This window comes from Brassica napus, chromosome A5 (assembly GCF_020379485.1).
Source record: "Brassica napus cultivar Da-Ae chromosome A5, Da-Ae, whole genome shotgun sequence".
Taxonomy (NCBI): domain Eukaryota; kingdom Viridiplantae; phylum Streptophyta; class Magnoliopsida; order Brassicales; family Brassicaceae; genus Brassica; species Brassica napus.
Genome location: NC_063438.1, coordinates 14,990,070 through 15,013,961, shown reverse-complemented (window position 1 = coordinate 15,013,961; position 23,892 = coordinate 14,990,070). Strand labels below are relative to the sequence as shown.

Sequence of the window (23,892 nt, the reverse complement as noted above, 5' to 3'; positions counted from 1 at the left end):
ATAAAATCAGCCTGAGATGAGTGTAGTGCGGATTGTGAGTGGATGGGTCAAGCAGCGAGCCCTTGTGCAGCTTCATTCGACTGGAGCTGCAGCGGAATCTGCAAATCCGTGGATAGGATGCTTGAAATACACCAACGATGCTGCGAAGAGCAATATGGCACACCAGTTTCTAAACTATAAATTGCTTCAGCTTCTTGTCATGGATGAGGATTAGTGTAGGTTATGATAATGATGATGTTCATGCTAAACATTACATGGATCATCTAAAACCCCCAATTTTTTGCCTATCAATCCCAAACCTTAACTTGATAATGAAGGATTCATCGATTCTCGCTTAGAGAAAAAAAAAACTTTTATTTACTTTATATACATATTCAAGAATTAGAAACCAAAGCAAACATAAACTGCAAAACAGATGAACCAACCACAAAAGGATGATTTTAATTAAGAATTTAAATCTTTTTTTTTTCCGGAAAGTGTATTTACATGATGGAATAGAACAAAAAAAAAGATGTGTAATCTTGGTTGGAATCAAGAACGAACAATGGTCTCGAAGCAATGAATCCCGTCGAGCTCCAGAGCATACCTCGGTTGCTTCTTCGCCAAACTGGTAGCGTTTTCGTCTTTCTTCAGCAAAGACACAGTTTGACCACCGCCACCACCGGAAGAAGCAGCTTGAGAGGGGTTGCAGACATAAGACGCTGCGGTGACTTTCTTCCCCATAATCTCTGCGGACATGGCGTCGAAGGCACTGAACATCGAATTCATCAGGAGAGAAGAGAGAGATTTGTCTTTGTTGGGTTTTTGAACTTTTATGAAGAGGAAGAAGAAAAAGGTTTGGTTTGGTTTTGTTTATATAAAGACGCGACGAAACTTGGCCGTGTTGGATAAGGAAAGCTTAGAATCCGACTTGGATCCGAGTTCGTCCAAAGTTGAATTTTTCTTTTTTTATTTTGGTGAGCGGGTGTTAACCCACGCGCGTTGACTTGTTTTCTTAATTGGTTTTGCGTGATATGTGGCAAATTTGAGACAAAGAGGAACTTTAGAATTGTTTAGGTTAGACTCTTTGATGAACTCAATTTATTCAATCCAATAATTAATGGTCATCTTTTAATCTTATTGTGTCTATTTTTTTTTTTTTGTCATCAAAAGCTTTATTTCAAACTTAAACCGGTCCTATCGTACTAGCCTCGTGAGCTAGCGGAATAGAGACCATACTGTCAACCAACATGTAGTGTAAATCACGTGATCGGGCCTCTTTTGCAAGAGCATCCGCACGGAAGTTCAAAGAACGAGGTAAAAAACTCAGCGAAAAGGAAATAAAAGAAGTTCTCAGTGCCTCAATGGCATCAAGCTCTGGATCAAGTGCTGGCCACTTCTTAGAGAAGTTGATGATGTGTACCAGCTGTTGACAGTCTGATTCCAAGCGTACCTGCTGGAACCCACGGCTACTAAGCTCCTCCATAGCCCACACTAAACTCTCCGCTTCCGCATGTAGTGGGGATGGGACGTTGATTAGTTTCCTTTGCCCTCGCATTACCTCCATGTCGCCATCGAACACAATAAAACTCAGCCCCACTCCAGTATCTTCTAGGACCCAAGACGCGTCGAGCTGGCATCTCCATCGTCCCACCCTTTCTTGTTCCTCCACTTCCGCTATCCTCTCATTCCCGTCGTCTGCTGCTTCCAAGATGTCCGGCAGGATCTGCGCTAGCTTCCATGTTGTAGCTTCCGAAACCGCTAGTTGCAGGGTATCCACAGGTGATGTATCCTTGTTATTAAAACATTTATCGTTTCGTGCCTTCCATAAGTACCAGATCAACCATGGAAAGAAGGCCGTGCTCTCAGCTCTGCTAGGATCTGTTTGCAAATTCAGTAGCATATCAAAGTTAACAAAGATTGAGGAACTCGGGAAGACCCCCGGAGACGTCGGGACTGTCGATAATGCCCAACTTTGAATCGCTGGCGGGCATTCAAAGATGATATGGTTAATCGTTTCATTCTCCGCACCACAGCGTTGACAGACCGAGTCGTTACCGCAATGTCTTTCTTTTAGCTTGCTCGCTGAGGCGACATATCCAGACAGAGCTTGCCACAGAAAATGCTTGATTTTCCGCGGCGCCTTAAGTCTCCAAACCTTCTTCTTTAAACCATTGCAACTCGGTCCCAGGCTTATGTCCCCACGCAGCTTTTTCCGTTGTTCAACTGCAATGGTGTACCCAGACCTCACTGTGTATACCCCCGACTTTGTATGCTTCCAGCTGTAGCCGTCCTTGCGTCCCGTTTTGCTGATCCTAAGTGTGAGAATACGAGATACATCATCGGCAGCAATAAATTCATTTATAACGCCAACATTCCATTCAGCCTTGTCGACATCAATAAGGTGGTGGACTTTAAGATCAGTATCCATGATCACTGTCTTTGGTTTCGCCGCGCGAGCAGGTTCCGTAGGGATCCATGCGTCTTCCCAAACTTTCGTGTCTGCCCCTGTTCCTATCGTCCTCTTGATTCCACCGATGAGAATCGGTCTAGCTGCCATCAAGCTGTTCCACCCAAAAGATGGGGAATTTGCTTTACCTATTACAAGTGGATTCGAGTGTCTGTAGTATCTACCTTTAAGAACTCTTGCTAGAAGGGACTCGGGATGTGTAAGCAGACGCCATACTTGTTTAGCGAGAAGGGCCAGGTTGAAATCTCGGAAATCTCGGAAGCCCAAGCCTCCTTCCTCTACTGGTACACAGATTTTGTCCCATGCCACCCAATGCATCCCCCGATTGTTATTGCTTGTACTCCACCAGAAACGCGCCACTGCGGCGGATAGTTTGTTACAGATCTCTAAAGGTATCAAGTAACACGACATCACATAAGTCGGTACTGACTGGGCCACTGATTTGATTTGCACCTCTTTACCACCCTTTGATAATAGTTTACCTGACCAAGAGTTGATCTTTCCATTCATCCTCTCTTGAACGAAAGAAAAAACTTGTTTCTTTGATCCACAAATCTTTTCCGGCATTCCCAGGTACATTCCCATTCCTCCTTCGTTGTTAATATTGAGTGATCTTTTCAGATCGGTTTTTGTGGACGCTATGACCTTAGAACCGAACAGAACTGAAGATTTAGACTTGTTCAGTTGTTGTCCTGAGGCTTTCCCATAGACGTCAATGATGCGAACCAGTTCCCTGCATTGAGATTGCTCCGCTTTGCAGAAGAAGAGGCTGTCATCGGCGAAGAGTAAATGAGAGATGGCGGGGCTCCCTCTAGCAATCTTGATACCCGTAATAGTTTGATCTCTCTCCGCTTGTTTTATATGCGAGATCAGAACTTCCGTGCATAAAATAAATAGGAACGGAGACAGCGGATCGCCCTGTCGGAGACCCCGGGACGGCACGATCCTCCCTTTGGCCTCTCCGTTTATCAAGACTTGGTACGAGACGGAGGTAATGCATTTCATTATCCTTGCCACCCATATATGATCGAAGCCAAATTTTAGAAGTAGGGCTTCCATAAACCTCCATTCTACGCGATCGTAAGCTTTACTCATATCAGTTTTGATCGCCACGAACTTCCCTTTGCAGCTAGGATTTGTACGAAGCGCGTGAAACATTTCTTGGGCCACAAGGATATTATCAGTGATGAGCCTCTCTGCCACAAACGCAGATTGCGTCTCTGAAATGATCTTCGGCAGGATACTTTTCAGCCTAGATGATAAGATTTTTGAGATGATCTTATATCCCACATTGCAGAGACTGATCGGCCTAAATTCAGTCATCGCCTCCGGTCTTTCAGTCTTTGGTATTAGACATATATTAGTCATGTTTAGTCTCTCATCAAGCTCCCCCGTATCAAAGAAACCCCTGACCATATTGCAGACATCCTTCCCAACCGAGCTCCAAAAGCGTTGGTAAAAGAGGCTAGTCATGCCGTCTGGACCAGGCGCCTTCTCCGGGTTAATCGCAAAAGTAGCATTTTTAATCTCCTCATCTTGAGGGATACGAAGTAGATTCTGATTCATGTCCTCTGAGACTGTCGCGGTAATAAACCGGAGGGATTCTTCAATGGTGTCTGGGTTTGTCGTAGTGAACAACGTCTGGAAATAGTCAACAGCGACTGCCTCTATATCGTCCTCTTTGTAAACCCATTGATTCATCGAGTTTCTCAGGCGAGTAATTCTGTTGCGTGCTCGTCTTTGTTTGGTCTTCGCATGAAAATATCTTGTGTTCCTATCTCCTTCTCGCAGCCATATAACTCGACTTTTCTGCTTCCAATAAAGCTCCTCTTCCCTATATGCTTCACAGAGTTTCCACTTCAATTCCAGTTCTTCTTCGCTTGAGATCATCTCGTCGTTTTGCACTTGATCTAGTTTTTGCTTTAAGCTTTCAATAAGCTTTGCGCTGTTGGTGGGATTCCGTTTCTTCCACCTTGAGATGGACCTGCGAGTCCTACAGATTTTGTCATAAAGCTCCAGGTCGGGTTCCATCTTTAGTGCCTCCCATTCTCCCTTAACAGTGTCGATGAAACCTTCTTTACCAAACCAGTTACGGTCGAAACGAAAGTTTCTTTTTCCGCGAGCCCCTCTGTTTTGAAACCTCGCTAAGATGGGCCGGTGGTCAGATCCCCAGCGCAACAAATACTCCACATAAGTGTGGGAAAATACATTATGCCAATCTTCATTTCCGACGGCTCTGTCCAGCCTACATTGCACCCGTCCTGCTCTGGTTCTTCCTGCCCATGAAAAAATGTTCCCTTTAGATGGAAACTCAATCATCCCGCACCCTGCAAGCATGTTTTTAAACGGCAGGAAAGAGCTTTCTGGTCGTTTTCGCCCCCCTCTTTTCTCCAAATTGCTTGTGATCTCATTGAAATCCCCCATCAAGAGCCATGCTCCTGTCCTGTTTGCACTCATCCGCAGCAACCTTTCCCATACATACTCACGGTATTCCACCACCGGATCTCCATACAAGAACGTGATAAACACTTCCTGTCCGTCTATCTGCGCTTTTATATCAATCATACGATCATTATAGAAAATAATATCCACCGCAGAGTCCTCCATGTAAAACAAAGCCAATCCACCGCCCCTACCAACAGGGTCCACGGTGAACAATTTATCATAACCAAATTCAAACTTAAAGTCTTGCATAAAAGAAAAATTGTTTTTTGTTTCTGAAAGAAAAAGAAAGCTAGGTTTAAAACAGCGATGCAACTCCCGGAGGTGTTGCTTGGTCAGGTAGGCTCCGGCCCCCTGACAGTTCCAGGCGATTGCACTCATATCTGAGTACTGGGTGGTTTCTGGGACCCCACCGAACCTGATGCAGCAGTAGATTTTCGGCCTTTGGTAACCGAAGGATACACCTCAACACGAGGGACCACCTTTGAGCCTGGGTCTTTCGTCATGAAGAGACGCCCCTGTTTGGCCAGCTTGCCTTTTGGTGATGCTCGACCTCTATTCGCAAGCTTCCTGGATGCAGCTAAACCTTTTGTGTCTGGGCTTCGCGTACCCCTGCGCTTATTTAAGTTTGCCGGGGGGAGAGGGTTCTTTTGCATCCTCCTGCCCTGTTCCGACATCCTTCTTGGAGGTAGGTTGTTCCTACTTTGTTCTCTTTTCTCTTTTCCCTCTCCTCCTAAGACTCTTCCATCTTCGTGTTGTTTCTCCAAGTTTTTAGTACCTGCGGTTTGATATTCTGGAGCCATCGTCTCTTCCACCATCGTCTCTTCCACCCTAGTTTCATCAAGCAGGTCATCATTGTCTAACATTTCCTCATCCATTTCAAGTTGTACGCTGGCATATTGTTCCTCAAATTCTTTCAACTCCTCCTCCGTCATCTCCTGCTCATTATCTGTTGGCTTGTCCAGTTCTTCTAGATTTGGCCTGTTAAGGGATGGAGCACCCGTCTCAATAGGACTTCGCAATGATATCACTCTTTCTGGAGAGGTCACAAATTCCTTTTCTTTCTCCGTAATCACCTGATTACCAGGGAACTCAGTTTGAACTGTATCAAAAATCTTCAAGATTCCACTTGCCGCACGGACTGTATCCAGATTTGTTTCTTTATCTCCTGCGTTCGCTTCAATAGCCTTCCCCTTAAGCATGCGTCTTCTTTCATCTTCGGTTTCCCTTGCTATCTCTCTCACATTCCTTTGGTTAGGGGAGAGAGCCATTTGTTCATCTCTCCTTTTCCCTGGCTCTCGAGTCGGTCGCCATTCCATTCGCGGCTGCTGTCTAGGCGAGTGGTATCGTCTTCCTGCGCCATCCCCTCTGTCATATCTATGACTTTCAGAGATAGTCCTCTGGGAATCTGGTGAGTTCCTAGTTGATTTTGATGAGAGATCCATTCTTCTGTGCTCATAATGCTGGTCTTTATTCGTTTGGTCCAGGTTGCGACCCCTGGTGTCAGGACTGGAACCTTTAATTCTCCAGCTCGAGGATGAGACCGAGTCACCGTGGTGGCCCCTCACAGAACGATTTCCAGAATCTCTGCTGCTGTGCTTCGACTCCTCATATTTATCCCTGTTGTAAGGATGATATCTCTCCCGATCACGGGGATTTCTTCCTCCATAGCTATGATCAATTCTATTCCAAACATTCTTTGCAATGTCTTCTCTTTTGCTTAGAATCTTTGATCTTAAATCACCATGCTCTGTCCTCTGTGCTTGTCCTGGTCTGGCTCGCTCCTCTCTTCTTTGTGGGTGTTCCTGACGTCTCTTATCTGATTCCATCTCACGGGAAAATCTAGGATGGTTGTCGGTGTTCCACGCGTGGTTCTCGAAACCCCTGTGCAGATCGCGGCCTCTAAATGGTGCAGAGAAAGCTTCTCTGGCCGCCAGCTCCTCTTTCTCCTTACTTTCCAAACGAACTAAACGGTTAGCTTCTCTTTGTTCTGGGGACAGCTCAGGGCATGTACCTTCTTCATGCGATATTCTTTTGCAGGTAAAGCAATATCGGTGTAGCTCTTCATAAGACAAAGATACTTTGATGATATCACCATTCGCATATCCAGCCTTCCTCTCAAATTGCAAAGGTTCATCAGCATTAACAACAACTCGAACCCTTCCATTTTCGACATCTACCGTATCCACCTCTCCCAAAGCCCGGCCAATGCTCCTATATGATTCATCTTTTTTGTAATGTGTCGGTACTCCGGTGATATTCACCCACAAGAGTAAGGAGTTTGGATAGTCCTCCTTTATCGTTGGTATCCACCTTTCTAAGGAGAAGGTCCACTTATTAAAATGACATGGTCTACGGAGAAGTACTTTTTGGAGATCCTCCTCCTTATCGAAATCAAATTGGAATTTGTTATTCCCAAGGTTTGTTCCTCGTACCCTGCCTTCCACGTCCCAGATACTTCGTTTCGGCATATGTTTGATTAAAGCATCAACACTTCTACCATCCCGATGGAACATCCTTCCAACAAGGGATAGTTTATACTTCTCGACAAGATCAGTGTAATCGAATTCTGGAACTTTTATGATCTCTTCCTTGTCTTGGCTACGTCTGCGGTCATGTCGAGTACTCCCGACTCTGGTTCGATCCTTCCTTTCCCGATACATCGTAACAGCGGGGACCGGTAAGGATGAGACAGCGCCCTATTAGAGGGGAATAGAACTATTAACGTAATGTCGTTTACTTGATGCTCACGAAACCGGGAACCAAGGTATTACGCTACGAAAACAGAAGATAAAACACTGCAAGGGGCAGGAAAATTTAGGAACGAGAGGAGTGTGGTGTAGTCTCCCTCTCTCCTAGACCGCCGGTAAGAAACTAGGTCCTCCGCCTGAGACGGGGTTCAGATCTCGAAATCGCCTTAATCTTATTGTGTCTATTAATGTCTATTAATGTGTCTATTAATGATTTTCCCATTATCAAGATTTTGAACAATTATCATTTTTTGGAGTTATATTCGGGTTTGTGGGTATGCTACTGTTTGTTTGGTTTAGAATCTTTAGATTTATTTGATTTGTGTAAACTATTTATCTATACATAAATTAATGTTTTTGGTTCCATTCAAAACAACTTTTTGGTTTATTTTGGTGTTGTATTAGGTAATTTGTTCGGGGGAGGCAAAAAGGGTTTTCTCTTTTGTTTGGAAAATAAATTTTGCGTGGACGCTAAAAGGTAAAATCTATTTCTTTTCACGTGATTGACGAGCTTATACGAGCTCCAAAACCCTCAATTCTCTTTTTTTTTTTTAATCAATTGCTCGAGTGCTCCTACCCAAAAAAAAAATTGTCCAGTGCTCCTACCCGGAAAAAAAAATTCCAGTGCTCCTTCCCGAAAATTTAATTAAATAATTTATTTAAATCTAAAAAATAAACAAAACACCATGAAATCAAAATGAATTTACATAATTACAACCCAACCAAGGGCATTGCACGGACCATCCATACCTGACCCATAAAATTCGAATATGTTCCTCCATAACTTTCGAAAAATTAGTAAGAGTTGGTGTAACAATAAACATTTGTGTTACTGTGCAACTTAATAAAACTTCAACTAAGTCGCACTTTTAGTAACTTAAAACTTAGTAAAAGTTCAACTAATTTTGATTGTATCTTTTATATTGGCAATATGTTCTTTTATTGAAGTTAAAATAAATAACATGTCATAACTCATAAATTTAGTAAAAATAGATAAAAATAAATAAATATAATTTTACAGAGAAAAATTAGAGACAATAAGTTCAACTAATTTTGATTGTATCTCTTATATTGACAATATGTTCTTTTATTGAAGTTAAAATAAATAACATGTCATAACTCATAAATTTAGTAAAAATAGAGAAAAATAAATAAATATAATTTTATAGAGAAAAATTAGAGCCATTACAGTAAAATAGATAAAAATTATATGTCATAACTCATAAACACACAATTAATCTCCAATTGGATAGTCACGAGCAGTTAAATGAATTTCATTGCAGAAGTCCCAAGCTGCACATTGCCAGAAACAACGATCACATTTTCATCGTATTCTTGATCCATCTATGGAAACTACAAACACTGGTTCTATTATTACGGAGCACCAACAATCATATGAGACGTTGGGATCTATTCTTTCCAATAGAGACATAATCATCTCAGGTTTATCGTAACCCCAATGGCCAAAGAGTGCCCAACTAGTGATCATGTGATACATCCGATCAACATATTCACGAGTAAAACCAGGATAGTTGTGATCCAATCCTCTATGATCAACGCTAAATGCTAAGTTCAGCATACCATCTACATATTTGGCCAACAAGCATCCTCTCTCACCAGCAAGATGAATTGTTTCCCTTCCTTCATCAAGTAAATGGAGGATGAAGTATTCATACATATCTCGCAAGTAGATGGCCTCTGGATTACCCAGTTGGTAGCACTTAAGCATGAATGTTCTAACAGCATTGACCTCATCTATCCGGTCATTCAAGAAAATGAGATCGGCAGATTTGTAAAAGTAATCTTCTCTGCCAGTTGCGTTAAACCCGTGGAAAGCAACTCTTGACTACCAAAGTCACAGATACTGGTTGTTGCTACCTTGGAGAGAATCATGTGAAGTGTGGAAGGAAGGAGAGAAGCCAAGTTGAAGTTTATCATGGAGAGATATTCGATTTATCAAGTAAATGGAGAGATATTCGTTTTATTTATTTGGAGAAGGTGATAATGATCCTCTGACCCATGTACAAGTAGACGCTTCGAGAAGACACGAGTTCAAAAGACACAACTTCTCACTGCAACAGTCGTATGCCTTGGATTTAAAACTTTGTATAACTTTAATTGATAAAAATATATAACTTTGTATAAGTAAGTGAAATAACATATTTAGATTGTCTATAATCATGAAACTAAGCAAAATTTTAACGATTTAGATAGTCTAAATATAATAAACTATGTAAAAGTTTATGAAATTTAGATATTATATTGTTATATTTTGCAAGAAATGATAGCAACAAGTAGTATCAGAGATAATAAATGAAAATGATAATATTTAGTAATTTTAATTTCTGTTATTTAATGATTTTTTACTCCAACTACAAGTTGTAAATCTTCCATTTACGAATAATTTGATAGACTGCTCCAAAAGACACGAGTTCAGAAGACACGACATCTTCTACACGACTTCACACGGCAACATTCGCATGCGTTGGATTTGAAACTTTGTATAACTTTAATTGGTAAAAATATATAACTTTGTATAAATAAGTAAAATAACTGATTTAGATTGTCTAAATATATGAAACTAAGCAAAATTTTAACTATTTAGATAGTCTAAATATATGAAAATATGTAAAATTTTAAGAAATTTATAGGTCAGATTTTATAAGTTTTGATTCATTTACAATCTAAACTAAACGATTTATTTTAAGCTCTTCTCATTGCTTTTTATCAATAGACTTTTTATTAATATTTTCCATTTGAAATTTCCAACTTAATTAACGCATATAACTAAACATATTCTAATATAATATTTACATTTTATCAACGAAAAAATAGGAACAAAACAATTGAATTAGATATTTGATGTCGGTTTAATTTTGTTGGTATACTTCTCTCCCTTCAGATTCTAGTGTCTTTTAATTTGAAAAACCAATAAAAGAAAATCTATGTTTAGAAAAGGAAATTTGTATTTGCTCCAAAAACAAAAAGGAAATTTGTGTTCAAGAAAAGGAAATCTGAGGCCAAACGGTCAACGTAAACATTCGGCTTGTTAAGAAAAGGAAAAGTTTGGGTGGGGAAAAAAGGAAAATCATAAACATATACAGTATATATATATATAATCAATCACACACAACAATACTCACTGCACTTTTCGTTTTCTGAATAACCTAAAAAGAAACAAATCGCAGATACAGACTAGAGTGCTTCTTCTTGTGGGAGATGACGACCATCCGCGAGATCTGGTCTTGGAACAAGACAGAAGAGATGAATTTGGTGCGGGAATCTCTTAGAAGCTGCAATTACATCTCTGTGGACACAGAATTTCCCGGGTGCCTGAAAGAGACCGTCATGGAAGCTAGCGAGGAGACTCGTTACCAAAACCTGAGGTTCAATGTGGACAAAACCAAACCAATTCAACTGGGTTTCTCCTTATTCGACAGTGAAGGAGCAATCAGCGGAACCTGGGAGGTCAATTTCTCCGACTTCGACGAGACAGAGGATCTTTGCAACGAGAAGTCCATCGCCTTCCTCAAGCGCAACGGGCTCGATTTCAAGAGAATCAGAGAGGAAGGAGTTGGCATCAAAGATTTCTTCACAGAGTTTACTCGGATGGTTAAAGATGAAGAAGACAAGAAGATTATTAATTGGGTTACTTTTGATGGATCGTACGATTTAGGTTATATAATTCAAAGCATGACCGGGCGAGAAAGGCTTCCCGACACGTCACTTGGGTTTAACGACACGGTTCAGAAACTCTTAGGGTTAACTTTCGACGTGAAGAAACTTGCGGGACAGTGCAAAGGACTCAACAGCCGTTTCGGGTTGCAAAGATTAGCCGACGAGCTTGGCATCAGACGTGTCGGAGAAGCCCATCACGCTGGCTCCGACAGCCAACTGACGGCTCGTGTGTTCGCTAACATAAATCTCACTTTCTCTCGTGACCTAAAGCGGAAGCGAGAACATGAACGAGAGATTGTGATGATAAGGCGGGAACATGACCGATTGCAACAACATCTTTTTATGCAGCAAGTGATGGAACAAGAGATTCTTATGCGCAGATGTGTGCCAAGAAGATGTTATGGACCAGTCCATCCACCTAGACCGATCATGTATGCTCATTATCCATCTCCCCGTGGCTACTTTGTAGTGCCGGTCGCACCTAGATTGTCAAGGAATGCACAACAGTGAAACATTCGTAAAGAAATTGTTCAACTACTGATGTATATATTTGTCATATCCTTCTTTTAAATACAAATACTAACTTTCTCACTGAACCTTCTGTGTTTACATTCTTTCAACTTAATTTTCTAACTGCAACACGATAATAACACTTTCAAATATTAACATGTTTTCACCAACCCTGAACCTCAGACAATATACTACTATAATAGCCTCTATTAAAAACAGTGGTCCGTTTTTTACTCCAAAATTTCTTCAACAAGTAGTCTTCTGTCCACGTTCCATGTAGCTGAAGCCTCAACCAAATTGAATGGCTCTGTTCGTGTGCCGCTTCCATTATCACTCGGAAGGCTACGCTGATATTTCAATTAAAAATCACATGTATCATATCTATCAAAATCACTGTATAATCGTCAAGATTCTTCAAGAGCAAGATAAAAATAGGAGGTTGTTGGTAACGGCTATGTATTTTTTTATATATTTAATTGGTAACGGCTATATATTGCTTGTACTTTAGCGGTTGTTGATTTTTCTTCCCTTTACCTGGATTCGACAGAAGATTAGTACCTCATAATTACCTTAGATTTGTCTCAGGTTCTGTTGGTGAGTATTCTCATGCCATTTCAGCCCTATTATCCCTTGGTCGGATAACACTTTATGTTTGTAGTGATCAAACTTATTTCGCTCTTCCAGCTTGTGCTCAGTCCACAATTATGCAGGTTGATATCTCCTCCTGATTTTGATTCGTGTTTCCTTAATTTTTGGCTTTTCTTAATCATGTAATAAGAGTATTGTTTGATCGGAAAACGGTAATAAAGAAGACGTGGGTTTAACAAAGACGTTTTATTATGGTCGGAAGAGACAATCAGTCGGTTACAAGAGAGGTAAGAAAGTGCGACAGAGAAGAAGCCGGTAACTCGGGGAGCTACCGGAAAAGTACAAATAACGGCAAGATGAAGCAAAGGTGAAAACCCTAATCTAGCCGCCAAGTGTTAGTCAGATGATTTCGGATCCTTTTCTCGTTCCTCTTCCTTCTCCTTATATAGTCCTCTGATGTGTCGTTCTTGACCTAGCTTATGTCGTCTTCGCGGGCTTTCCTTATTGGGCCGAAAGGCCCGTATTCATTCGAGCGGTCGCCGAGCCGGATGCCTCTTAGTCGACAACGATCGACTCAAGGTACTTCAGAGGCGAGCCGAGAGACTGACCTATTAAGCCGACTATCCGAGCCGTTGCTTCCCTTGGTCCGGGCCAGGCCTTCTATTCTTTGGGCCTTGTGGGATGGTTAGATCCATCTCCTACAGTAAATCCCCCCGGTCCATCAGTGAGCGAGGAGTCGCCTAGCTCATGATGGATTCTGGAACTTGAAGGTTCAAAGGAATAGAAGTCCTGTCGGGAGGTTAAAGCGATGGGTCGCGGAAAAAGCTGTGATGACGCTTTCTCTCGGAACTGTTGAATCGCCGGCTCCCAGATTTTTAGTCGGCGTGTCTTGGTTAATTGCCGGTTTAACCAATTTTAGGATAACCGTCGATTAATTAAGACGAGAAGCCGGAAAGTCGCGAGAACCGTCGGGATCTTAGGGAGAGTTTCGAGGCCCATTTAGGCCCATTTAGACTTAATGATGACGCTTGATTTTCCCCCATCTCTTCTTTTCACGACACGTCGAGAAGCGGAATCGTCGCGAGGGTCCGCTGGGTTTTTAGGGGAGATTTCGAGGCCCATTTAGGCCCGAATAGGCCTAATGATGACACCTCGAATTTCCCCCTTCTCTTTTCCTTATAAATACGTGGTCCTTCTCTCATTTTTTCAAGTTTTTCTCCGCGATCAAAGGTACTTTCTCTCTCTTCCCTTTATCTCTCTAAGTGTTGTTAGATTCATTCGAAGCGTTCTTCATCGTTACGCTCCGCGATGTCGTCGGGTCAGAGGTTATCGAGGCAGCAGAAAGGGAAGGCAGTCGCAGCGGCGTCGAATACGGCAAGAAATCCCGACGGGGATCGTGTCGGAGATCCAGAAGCGATTCACCGTGGGGCGATGATGGATACGGCGAACCTATCCCGTTCTCAGAGGCTCCTGGTCGCGGATGCCGCGAGACTAGCGAGGGAAGGGAGTGAGAACGTCGTTGCGAGAGATGCGACGGAATGTGCGAGAGACGGGCAGAGCGGGGCGATGCCTGTTGAGTCGATCACCTTGAGGGCTCGACCTGTGGAGGGCGGTTCCTCGGAAAGTGTCGATTCTGAAGCCGAACTATTCCCGACTATTTTCTACCCTGACGGGATTTTCGAAGAGCTTCCTCAACTTCATACCGACTTATTGCTTTCCGCCTTCTTAGCCGGTCAGGACTGGGAAGGCGTAGAGAAGACAAAGTCGACTTCGAGAAGTGTGAAAAGGGTTCTTCGGGCAGCTGGCGCCGTGGGCGTGACCTTCCTTGTGCCTACGGAGACGCAGAGGCCTTGGTCTCCTCCGATTGGGTACCAGACAGTGTATGAATCCTACTTTCAGGGAGACACTCGCTGCTGGTTCCCCATCCCGCGACTGATTACTGCATACGCCAGGCGCCGAGATCTCGCGATTAGTCAACTGCTGAATGGCTCGCTGCGACTAGCGGTTACTTTGTCGGTTTTGGCGGAGCAGATCGATATGCCGATGAGCGTCAGATCATTCGAGGAGATGACTTCAATAACCGATATGAAGGATGGCACCTACTCGGTGAAGATGCGACCGAACTGCAATGTATGCGCCGGTCATCCGAATAAGACGCAGAACTGGCAACGTTCCTACTTCTTCCTCAAGTCCGACAGTTCGGCCTTCGAGGAACCTCCACGAAATGATTATCGAGTTCTTTGGAACCGTTCTTGCGGTAGAATATTCTGTCGCGATCCGTAAGCAACTTTGTTGATTCTAATCATGTATATCTTTTTGCTTTGTGTGCAGTCGGCCATCCTACTTCTCCCGTTTATCCCGAAGATTTCTTGAGGAGTGTTCGTGCCGTCGCTCTGCTTCGAGTCTATCGCTGGTCCGAGATCACCGTCAAGAAGATCCACGAGCTCAAAGATCGAATCGCTCGAAGTATGTTTTCTCGCACCTTTAGATTAAGTCATTTTAGTCGTAAGATCTTTTGTCGCGTCTTGACTCTTCTGCATATTTTCAGGAGAGTGGAGATCCGACCTTCCGACCGTTCTTTCTATTCGCGCTAAGCGACTAGACATCTTCCCGAGAGACATTCAGAAACAAATTTCCGAAGCGAAGAAGATGGGCACTCTTCCTGATCTGAGCGCAATGATAGCGGCCCAGCTGGGGCTGGTCAGCGGGGAAGGTCCTTCGACGGCGGTTCCTCGTGCTGGCGAGGTTCCCCCTTCCGAAGCCAGAGGCGCGGGGAAGGGCAAAAAAAGAAAGAGAGGTGACGGCTCGGGAGCTGAGAGGAGTACCGAGGAGGCGAGTGATGTCCCTCCTTCTGGTGAACCTCAGAAGAAGAAGAAGAAGAAGAGGACAAAGAAGAAGTCCGTTAGCGAGGAGTCGGGGAATCTCGAGGGACCGACCGAAACTGAGGGGGGAGATGTCAAAGAAGAAGGACTTCATCCCGAGGAGGAGGCTCTCGCAGCTGGGGCCCTTGGAGAAGAAGACGACGAGGAGGAGGCCGTCGACGGGCAGGAGCCCGAGGCTTCTCTCGGAGATGCGGGCTCAGATAACCTTGAAGAGGAATCTGAGGGGTCGCCTCTTCTGATAAGAAGGCGTGACGACGAGGCAGATGGCGAGGGGCAATTTCCTGCTCCGATATCTCCTTATGTAGAGGTTCCGGCCCGTCCCAATATCGGGGCCGTCCAGACTGGTACCTCTTCTCGTGGTGATGCCATCTTGAGGAGGGTGCCTGGAGTTAGCTTTCCTGACAAAGTCGACTTCCACTACGAGGGGCCGGCTCCATTGGCGTACGTTCCAGAGAAATGCGGGGAGCTCCTTCGTCAGTTTAGGGGAAGGGCGAAACCTTTGCCCGCCGTGAAGGACCTTATCTTCGGGGGAGAGTACGAGGAAGCCGCGAGGGCCAAATTGCTGGTAAATAATTCAACTTCTTCTTATCTTTTTCTTGCTCCATTACCCTAGTGCTAATTCCTCACGGTTTTCGTTGCCTCGCGTCTTTAGGGGGACAGCGCGATGAATGTCTTGATTGACAAGTACGACACTGCGCTGAAGGGAGCTTTGGGTGAACTAGAGCTGGCTAAGAAGGAGTTTGCTGAGAAGGAGGAGGTCCTTGCTCGCCAGCTAAGCGAGAAAAGGAGCAATCTCGAGAAGCTCAATGGTATGATGACTCGCACCATAACTCGGAGAGACGAGCTGAAGGCTGAATTGGAGGCGTCCCGAGGTATCGTCCGTGAGCTTGAACAGAAGAATGCTGATCTTGAGAGCGAGAAGGTCTCACTTACTGCGGCTCATGAAAGGGAGATGAAACGCCTTAGAGACTCCAGGGTCCTAGAGGTCACTAAGGAAAGGGCAAGAGTCGAGACCAAGATGGCCGCGAAGGCTAACCGTCGTTTCGCGAGGATTCGTTCCCGAGAAGAGCGACGAGGCCTCTATGATGAAGCTCGGTTACTCCATAGCCAAGCTTTTGGAACCAGGAAATGTCTCGAAGCCTTGAGGAGGGCTGGGAGCGACATCTCGCAAGCTACCATTGAGATTTTCGCGGAGCAAGAGAGGAAATACGAGCAAGAGGCCGAGAAGCTCAAAGTGGGCGAGATTCCCGCGGGAGATCTCGCACTCTCTCCTCTCGTGCTGGACTCTCAGTTCGTGGATGCTCGAATCTTGGCGAGTCTCGACCCGTATGGGTCCAACGCTGGCTTGATCGATCCCGAGACCGCGCTGACTCTTCACACTCCGCTCACTCATTCGACGAAGTGCAGCATGCAGTCCCGACGCCCCTCGTTGAGGGTCCTTCGACTGCATTCGAGGGAGAGACGCCTAACCGAGGGAACCTTGCTGCTGAAGATAACGCCCCCCTGCTCGTACTTTCGGACACTTCGGCTGAAGGGTCCCGTCGAGGCAATGAAGAAGAGAATGTGGGGGTGTTTGAAGAGATCCCGAGATCAGATGAAATGCACGTCTCTCCGGCTGCTCGTGAGTCGAGTGTTAGGGCTTCGGAGCTTTCTGCCCTCAACGATCGTGAGAGCGACCGAGAGGATTAGGGTCTCTTGTATGTTGTTCTCTTTTGAGTCCCGGAGGACTTTTGTTGTTGTTTTTTCTTTTCTAGGATTCTGCCTTCTGGGGCTTTCGTTCTTGTGCTCGTTATTTCGAACTGTTTGGATCACATAAGCTGTTTTATTTAACTTAGACTTGTCTTATCAAATGCATGATTTCTCGAGATTCGAAGTAACTCTATTTGTTCGGTGTAGATGCTGTTCGAGACGTCGAATCATTATAGCTTTAAGCTCGTTATGACTTTGTCTCGGTCGATCTCTTTGAGTTGTGACCGTTTGCCACTTTGAGTTTTAGTCGTCAATTGAGAGTTTTCGACTTTGACGGTTCCAAGTCGATCCTAATGTAATTTTCAAGCGTTTGGTTGGCCAGACCTTACTTAGTTAATTATAGGATGAGTTGGAGTCATTGTCTCGGCCATGTTGGTTTAGGTCGCAACGCGGTCGATTCCCGTGAATATGTGTCTGATCAGGACGTATTCAACGTGGGATGCGAGTGCCGATACATTTGTTCGAGGAGCCGGGGCGTGCTCGTGTAGGCATCGCTTAAGTGATCGTCTGCTTCGGAGATCGATTCCTCGGGGAGGGTTTATTTTATTTTTTTTTATTTCGGCTGGACCCTTTTTCTTTGGGCTGCCTACGTATCCCTTTGCGGGAATCAAGCCATTCGTAGTTCTTAGATTGCGAGTAAAAGTGGCCTTTGTGATGCATTTACTCGTTTTTTTTTTTTTTTTTGCGAGTAAAAGTGGCCTTTGGGGCGCATTTACTCTTTTTTTTTTTTTTTTTTTGTGTGGCGCATTTACTCGATCAATAGATTGCGAGTAAAAGTGGCCTTTGTGGCGCATTTACTCGGGTTGGTGTTTTTCTTGACTAAGGATGGAAGAGGCGGAGATGTTTGGAGTTCCAGGCTCTCGGTACTGCTTCGCCTGTTGAAGTCTCGAGGCGGTATACTCCGGGCTTGATGACTTCGACTATCTTGTATGGTCCTTCCCAGTTGGCTCCGAGCTTGCCGGCTTTCCACTCCTTAGTGTTTTCGAAGACCTTTCTTAAGACAAGGTTGCCCATTTCGAGAGGACGCGACTTGACCTTTTTGTTGTAATAGCTCTCGATTTGATGCTGGTAATTCTGGATACGGAGTAACGCTTGGTCGCGCTTTTCCTCGATGTCGTCGAGTGCGTCGAGGAGCATATCGCGGTTGAGTTCAGCGTTCTGTGGCATTCGCGATCGGCGCAGACTCGTCACGTTCACTTCTGCGGGAGCCATTGCCTCGACGCCGTAGGCCATTGAGAAGGGTGTAGTCTTCGTCGCTCCGCGAGGAGTGGTTCTGTGAGACCACAGGACACCATCTAGTTCGTCTGCCCAGCAACCTTTCTTTAAGTCGAGTCGTTTCTTCAGACCGTCTATGATGGTCTTGTTCGTCGATTCGGCTTGACCATTACTTTGCGGGTTTCTCGGTGTCGACATGTTGAGTCGAATGCACCATCTGTCGCAGAAGCCCTTGAAATGATGCGAGATGAATTGCGAACCGTTGTCCGTGATTATCTCGTATGGGAGCCCGTGTCGGCAGATTATGTTCTTCCAGACGAAGTTTTGTACCTCCTTGTCGGTTATGCTGGCGTAGGCTTCGGCTTCAACCCATTTGGTGAAGTAATCGGTGAGGACCAGGATGAACTTCTTTTGTCGGGATGCCGGCATCGGACCAATGATGTCCATTCCCCATCGCATAAATGGGTATGGAGCAGTCAAGGTGTGGAGAAACTCCGTTGGGCTGTGTATGGTTTTGGCGTGACGCTGGCATTTATCGCATTTGCGCGCGTATGTCTCGCAGTCGGCGTTCATGGTTGGCCAGTAGAATCCGAGGTTTTTAACTTTTAGTGCGAGAGCTCGCCCGCCCGAGTGGTTGCCTGCTGCTCCTTCGTGTGTTTCGGCCATGACGAGTCTCGTTTCTTCGCCGGCGATACACTTGAGTAGTACCTTTGTTGCAGTCCATCGGTGTAGTTCCCCGTCCATGACGACGTAGTGTGCGCTGCGTCGTTTCAGTCGCCGGGCGTCCCATTTTTCGACGGGCAGTAAACCTTCCGCGAGGTAATCGATGAGTTCCTTACGCCAATCTGTTGGGTGATCATCTGGCGAGGGAGATTCCACTTCGTCAATGTCCATCGCGTCGTTGATCGCTGCTATAATCGCGGCCTGTTCTGCCTTCGTGTCAATGCTTGGTTTCTCGATTTTGTGGATCGGGATTGTCCTTTTGACCTGGTCGTGTAGCTTGCTTCCCAGAGCGGCGAGGGCGTCGGCACAAACATTTTCTCCGCGAGGAACCTTCGTGAGTTCGAAGAACTCGAAGTCTCGCGTAAGGTCCTGGACGAGTTTGAGGTAGGCGTCCATCCTTTCGTTGCGGACGTCGTAATCACCGAGGTATTGGCTTACGACGAGTTGAGAGTCGCAGTAAGCGCTGATTCGTTTGGCTTTCACCGCCTTGGCGAGACGGAGCCCCGCGATGAGGGATTCGTACTCGGCTTCGTTGTTTGATGCCGCGAAACCGAAACTGAATGACTGCCGAATGAGTTCTCCTGTTGGTGATTGCAATTGCACTCCTGCTCCTGATCCTTTACTCGTGGATGAACCGTCGACGTGGAGGATCCAGTTTACACTTGGTAGGATGAGGTCTTGCTCCAGCTCTGGCGTCAACTCGATCAAGAAGTCGGCAAGGACTTGTGACTTTGCTGCTGTGCGATTCTTGTATACGATGTCATGTTCGCTCAGCTCCATCGCCCATTTGGTCAACCGCCCCGATTGGTTAGTATTTTGCATAACCGTTCTGAGTGGTTGGTTGGACAGTACTTCGATCGTGTGCGACTGGAAGTAGGGTCGCAGTTTTCTTGCCGAGGTGACGACAGCTAGGGCCATCTTTTCGAGTGTTGGATATCTCGTCTCAGGCTCCGTCATTCTTTTACTTGTGTAAAAGATTGGTTTCTGTTCTCCCCTATCTTCTCGAATCAATACGCTGCTGACGGCGGAGGATGTGACGGCGATGTAGAGAGATAGTGTGTCGCCGGCTTCTGGCTTCGATAGCACGGGTGGGGTCGTGAGATAATGCTTGAGTTGATTGAATGCCTCTTCGCATTTTTCATCCCAGACGAACCTCTTGTTTCCCCTTAGTAGCTCGTAGAAGGGAAGACACTTGTCGGTCGATCGCGAGATGAACCTGTTGAGAGCTGCTATGCGTCCGGTTAGTCGCTGCACTTCGCGGCTGTTTTTCGGGCTTGGAAGGTCGAGAATCGCCGAGATCTGCTTGGGGTTAGCTTCGATTCCTTGCTGAGTGACGATGTAGCCGAGGAATTCCCCAGAGGTGACACCGAAGGTACATTTGGTCGGGTTGAGTTTCATCCCATAGTCGTTCAAGATCTTGAAGCAGTCGCGTAAGTTATTTAGGTGGTCGTCGGCCTTGAGCGATTCGACCAACATATCGTCGATGTACACTTCCATGGTGTTGCCAAGCTGATCAGCGAACATTCGGTTAACGAGTCGCTGATAAGTCGCACCGGCGTTTTTTAGCCCGAAGGGCATCACCTTGTAGCAATAAGTCCCTCTGTCGGTGATGAATGCTGTCTTCTCGCGATCATCGGGATGCATCAAGATCTGGTTGTAGCCCGAGAAAGCGTCCATGAAGGTTAGGAGTTCGTTACCAGCGGTTGATTCGACGAGACGATCGATGTGAGGGAGTGGGTAACTATCCTTTGGGCATGCCTTGTTGAGGTCCGTGAAATCGACGCATATGCGCCATTTGCCGTTCTTCTTCTTGACGACGACCGGGTTGGCTAACCATTCAGGGTATCGAACTTCGGTAATAAAACCCGCGTCGAGGAGCCGGTCGACTTCGTCGTTCACTGCCTTAGATCTTTCTGGACCGAGTTTGCGTCGCTTCTGTCGGATGGGTTTGAAAGTCGGGTCGACGTGCAGTTCATGGGAGGTAACTGCGGGGTCGATCCCCTTCATGTCCGGAGGTCTTCCAGGCGAACGTTGAAGCGTTGTCTTTGATGAAAGAGATGATCTTTGAACATATGTCGTCGGACAGGTAGACGCCAACTCGGATGATTTTCGTTGGGTCGGATTCATCGATTGCGACTTCGCGAACTTCCTCCTTCTGGGGGTATATCTTGCTGAGTGGTTTACTGACGGAGTTGACGAGGGAAGCCTGTTGCTGCATCTTTACGGTTGCAATCAGCAGTTCTCTCGCGGCTTGTTGATCTCCCCGAATCGTCTGTGTTTTTTCCGTCTTTGCCGGGAAACTTGACGCATTGATGGTACGTCGAGGGAACGGCTTTCATGGAATGCAACCATGGTGTTCCGAGGATGGCATTGTAGGGTGCTTTGGCTCGGATGACGGAGAACTTGACGGTACGGGTTATACCACCTGCGTATACTGGAAGACGAATTGTTCCGATCATTTGCTCCGAGGCCCGTTGAAGCCAGTGAGCGTGCGAGAGGAAGGCTTCATATCTCTCAAATCGACTCCCATTTTGTCGAGTGTGTCGCGAAAGATGAGATCGACTGAGCTGCCGGTGTCGATAAGGACTTTTGCGACTAGGCATTCTCCGATGTCGAGGTCGACGAGGAGAGGATCGTTGTGTGGCGTATGGACGCCCTTGGTATCCAGTGCCGAAAAAGTGATCTGGTGATCATTTTCGACTGGAGGCGGCCACTTCTTGGAGGTGGTGGCTTGTCTGTTTGTAGTCTTTGACAGCTCGAACTGAGTCGCCGCAAGGAGGTGATCCTCCCATGATTACGCTAATGTGCGGATTGCGGGTAGCTCGCATTGATTCGAGTTGCTTCCTTAAGTCATCGGTTGTGTTCTCGAATTGAAGAGTTTTTGCGGGCTTTTTCTTTTTTGATTCGAGACGTCGTCGCAGATCGGACCCTTTTGAACGGTTGAGTTGGATTCTCAGGTCATCGGCCTTTGAATTGAGCTGGTCGCGAAGGTCGCCGTTTTGACCTATTCTCCTGGCGCTGGATTTTGAGATGGTCGCGCGGAGGTCGGCGCTTCCTACGTGTTCGTTCGTAGCGTTCTTTCGCTTCAATAGGGTGCGCAGATCTTTGTCTGTTGTCGGGGAAGTGAGAGATTGCTCGACTTTGCTGTTCAGTTTATCGCGTAAATCTGGTTGCATTGTCGAGGAGTCGTCGTCAGAGGAGTCAAAGGGTGAGAGAGTATGACTTCCACTCGTCGCCGGCGACGCGGATGTTCGTCTTCTGATGAATCGTTGGCGGGGCCGACGTTGTTGACAGGAGTGCGCTCAGGGCTCGCTCTTTCCTCGCTGGGGGCCGTGTTCTGTTGAGACTTCTGTGCCTTCTTCTCCTTGTTCTTACTCCAACTTTTGGTGTTTTTCGGTGTCGTTGGAGAGGTGGGCATTGAATTGTCCCGTTAGTGATCCCGTCGAAAATTGCCCGATGAGGACTTTGCACTCTTTCGTATCATGGGAATCCCTTTTGTGGTAGAGGCACCATTTCTTTGGCTCCTCGGAGTTTGAACTCGTTGTTCGGACGACTTTGATTGCTTCGAGGCGGAGTCTCGATCCCAGTGGTTCCAGGCTTTCTCTCGCGTGACGGCTGCTGTTTTGGCGATTCCTCGTCGTCGACCGAGCTAACGTAGCCTCGCTTCTGAGTGGTGTTCCCACCGGATGAGTGCTGGCGGGGCTCAGGGCGGGTGTCGTTTGTTCGGGGGGTCGCTGCTTCGCTGCTGCTTCTTTTGCAAACTTTGCTCTTGTGTCTTCTTCCATGCGGATGAAGTTTGTTCGACGAGCGAGCGATGGCGTCAGACACAGATTTCGTCGGGTATCGGTAAAGATCCTGATGGAACGTGGAGTCAACGTGCAAAGTGTTCATCAGAGACTCGACAGCGATAGGATCAGGAATATCAACTTTCGAGACGATAGCCTTGAATTTCTCCATGAAGTCGCGGAGGCTTTGGCCGCTGGTATGAGTGAGGTTCCACAAGTCGGACACGGTCGTTTCTTGGTTGGTGAACATGATATAATTCTTCAGGAAGGCCGTCGAGAGGTCGTGGAAACAATCGACGGAGTTTTCTCTGAGGCCTGTGAACCAAGTAAGAGCCGGTCCTTCTAGGGTTTCGACAAAGAGTTGGCAAAAGCCGGCGTCTTTGTCTTCTTCGGTCAGATTTGCGCGTCGCATCGCTATGTTGAAGGACGTGACATGAGTAGAAGGGTCGGAGAGACCCTTGAAGGTTGGAAGACGAAGTTTCTCCATCTTCTGGAGCCGTACGCGGTGACCCTTTGCGTGAAGTGGTGTGCGAATAGATTCCGCGAGTACGTGCTCGATTTGGGGGCGCCGAGGTCGTCACCTGGTGGATCTTTGAGTTGATGTCGAGGACCGACTGTTTCAACGCGGCTAGCTCGCTTGCGGTGTCTGCGTTGATGTCGTTACCGGCGCTCTGGTTGTTGTTACAGCGCTCTGGTTGTTGTTATCCGCGGCAGGTGCTACGTTGGTGGTTCGTTCAGTGTGGCGAACAGGTGTCGACGGTTACTGCGCCGTTGAAGCTTCGGCGTTTGCAGCGAAAGGGGCGAGTATTTTTGCTATCGCTGTGATTTGGTCGACCGCCGCCTTCTGCGCCGCTTCTTGCAGGGCGAGGCGTGCCAAGATGGTTTCCATAGACGCAGGAAGGGGGGAGCGGAGTTACTGGTGTAGGCGTAGGTGTTACCTCGGGAGCCGACATCACCTCGAGAGCTTCGCGCTCCTCGCCTGACGAAGAACTGTCGTTGCTGACAACCATAGTACTAACGTTACTTTGCTAAAAAAATGCCCCACGGTGGGGAGCCAAGTTTGATCGGAAAACGGGTAATAAAGAAGACGCGGGGTTTAACAAAGTACTTGTTATTATGGT

General features: G+C 46.2%; 2 protein-coding genes and 1 long non-coding RNA gene across 3 annotated transcripts; 1 reads left to right on the top strand and 2 right to left on the bottom strand.

Moving 5' to 3' along the window:
* Positions 1–321: 321 nt before the first annotated feature.
* On the bottom strand, positions 322–940 carry LOC111214555. The gene has a single exon (XM_022717508.2). It carries the CDS (start codon positions 766–768, stop codon positions 532–534), a length of 237 nt encoding a protein of 78 aa, XP_022573229.1. The 5' UTR covers positions 769–940; the 3' UTR covers positions 322–531.
* Positions 941–1,128: 188 nt separating this feature from the next.
* LOC125608911 lies at positions 1,129–1,713 on the bottom strand. The gene is made up of 2 exons (XR_007339489.1): positions 1,541–1,713; positions 1,129–1,432 (listed from the first exon to the last, which is right to left on the bottom strand). It is a non-coding gene; the product is annotated as an uncharacterized LOC125608911 (long non-coding RNA).
* An 8,506-nt stretch (positions 1,714–10,219) lies between these two features.
* LOC106442846 (probable CCR4-associated factor 1 homolog 5) lies at positions 10,220–13,368 on the top strand. Its single transcript, XM_048779554.1, has one exon. The coding sequence runs from the start codon at positions 10,861–10,863 to the stop codon at positions 11,827–11,829; it is 969 nt and encodes a 322-aa protein (XP_048635511.1). The 5' UTR covers positions 10,220–10,860; the 3' UTR covers positions 11,830–13,368.
* Positions 13,369–23,892: the final 10,524 nt, after the last annotated feature.

Coding starts and splice junctions, on each gene's coding strand:
- LOC106442846 (XM_048779554.1), top strand. CDS start 10,861: ATGACGACCATCCGCGAGATCTGGTCTTGGAACAAGACAGAAGAGATG.
- LOC111214555 (XM_022717508.2), bottom strand. CDS start 768: ATGAATTCGATGTTCAGTGCCTTCGACGCCATGTCCGCAGAGATTATG.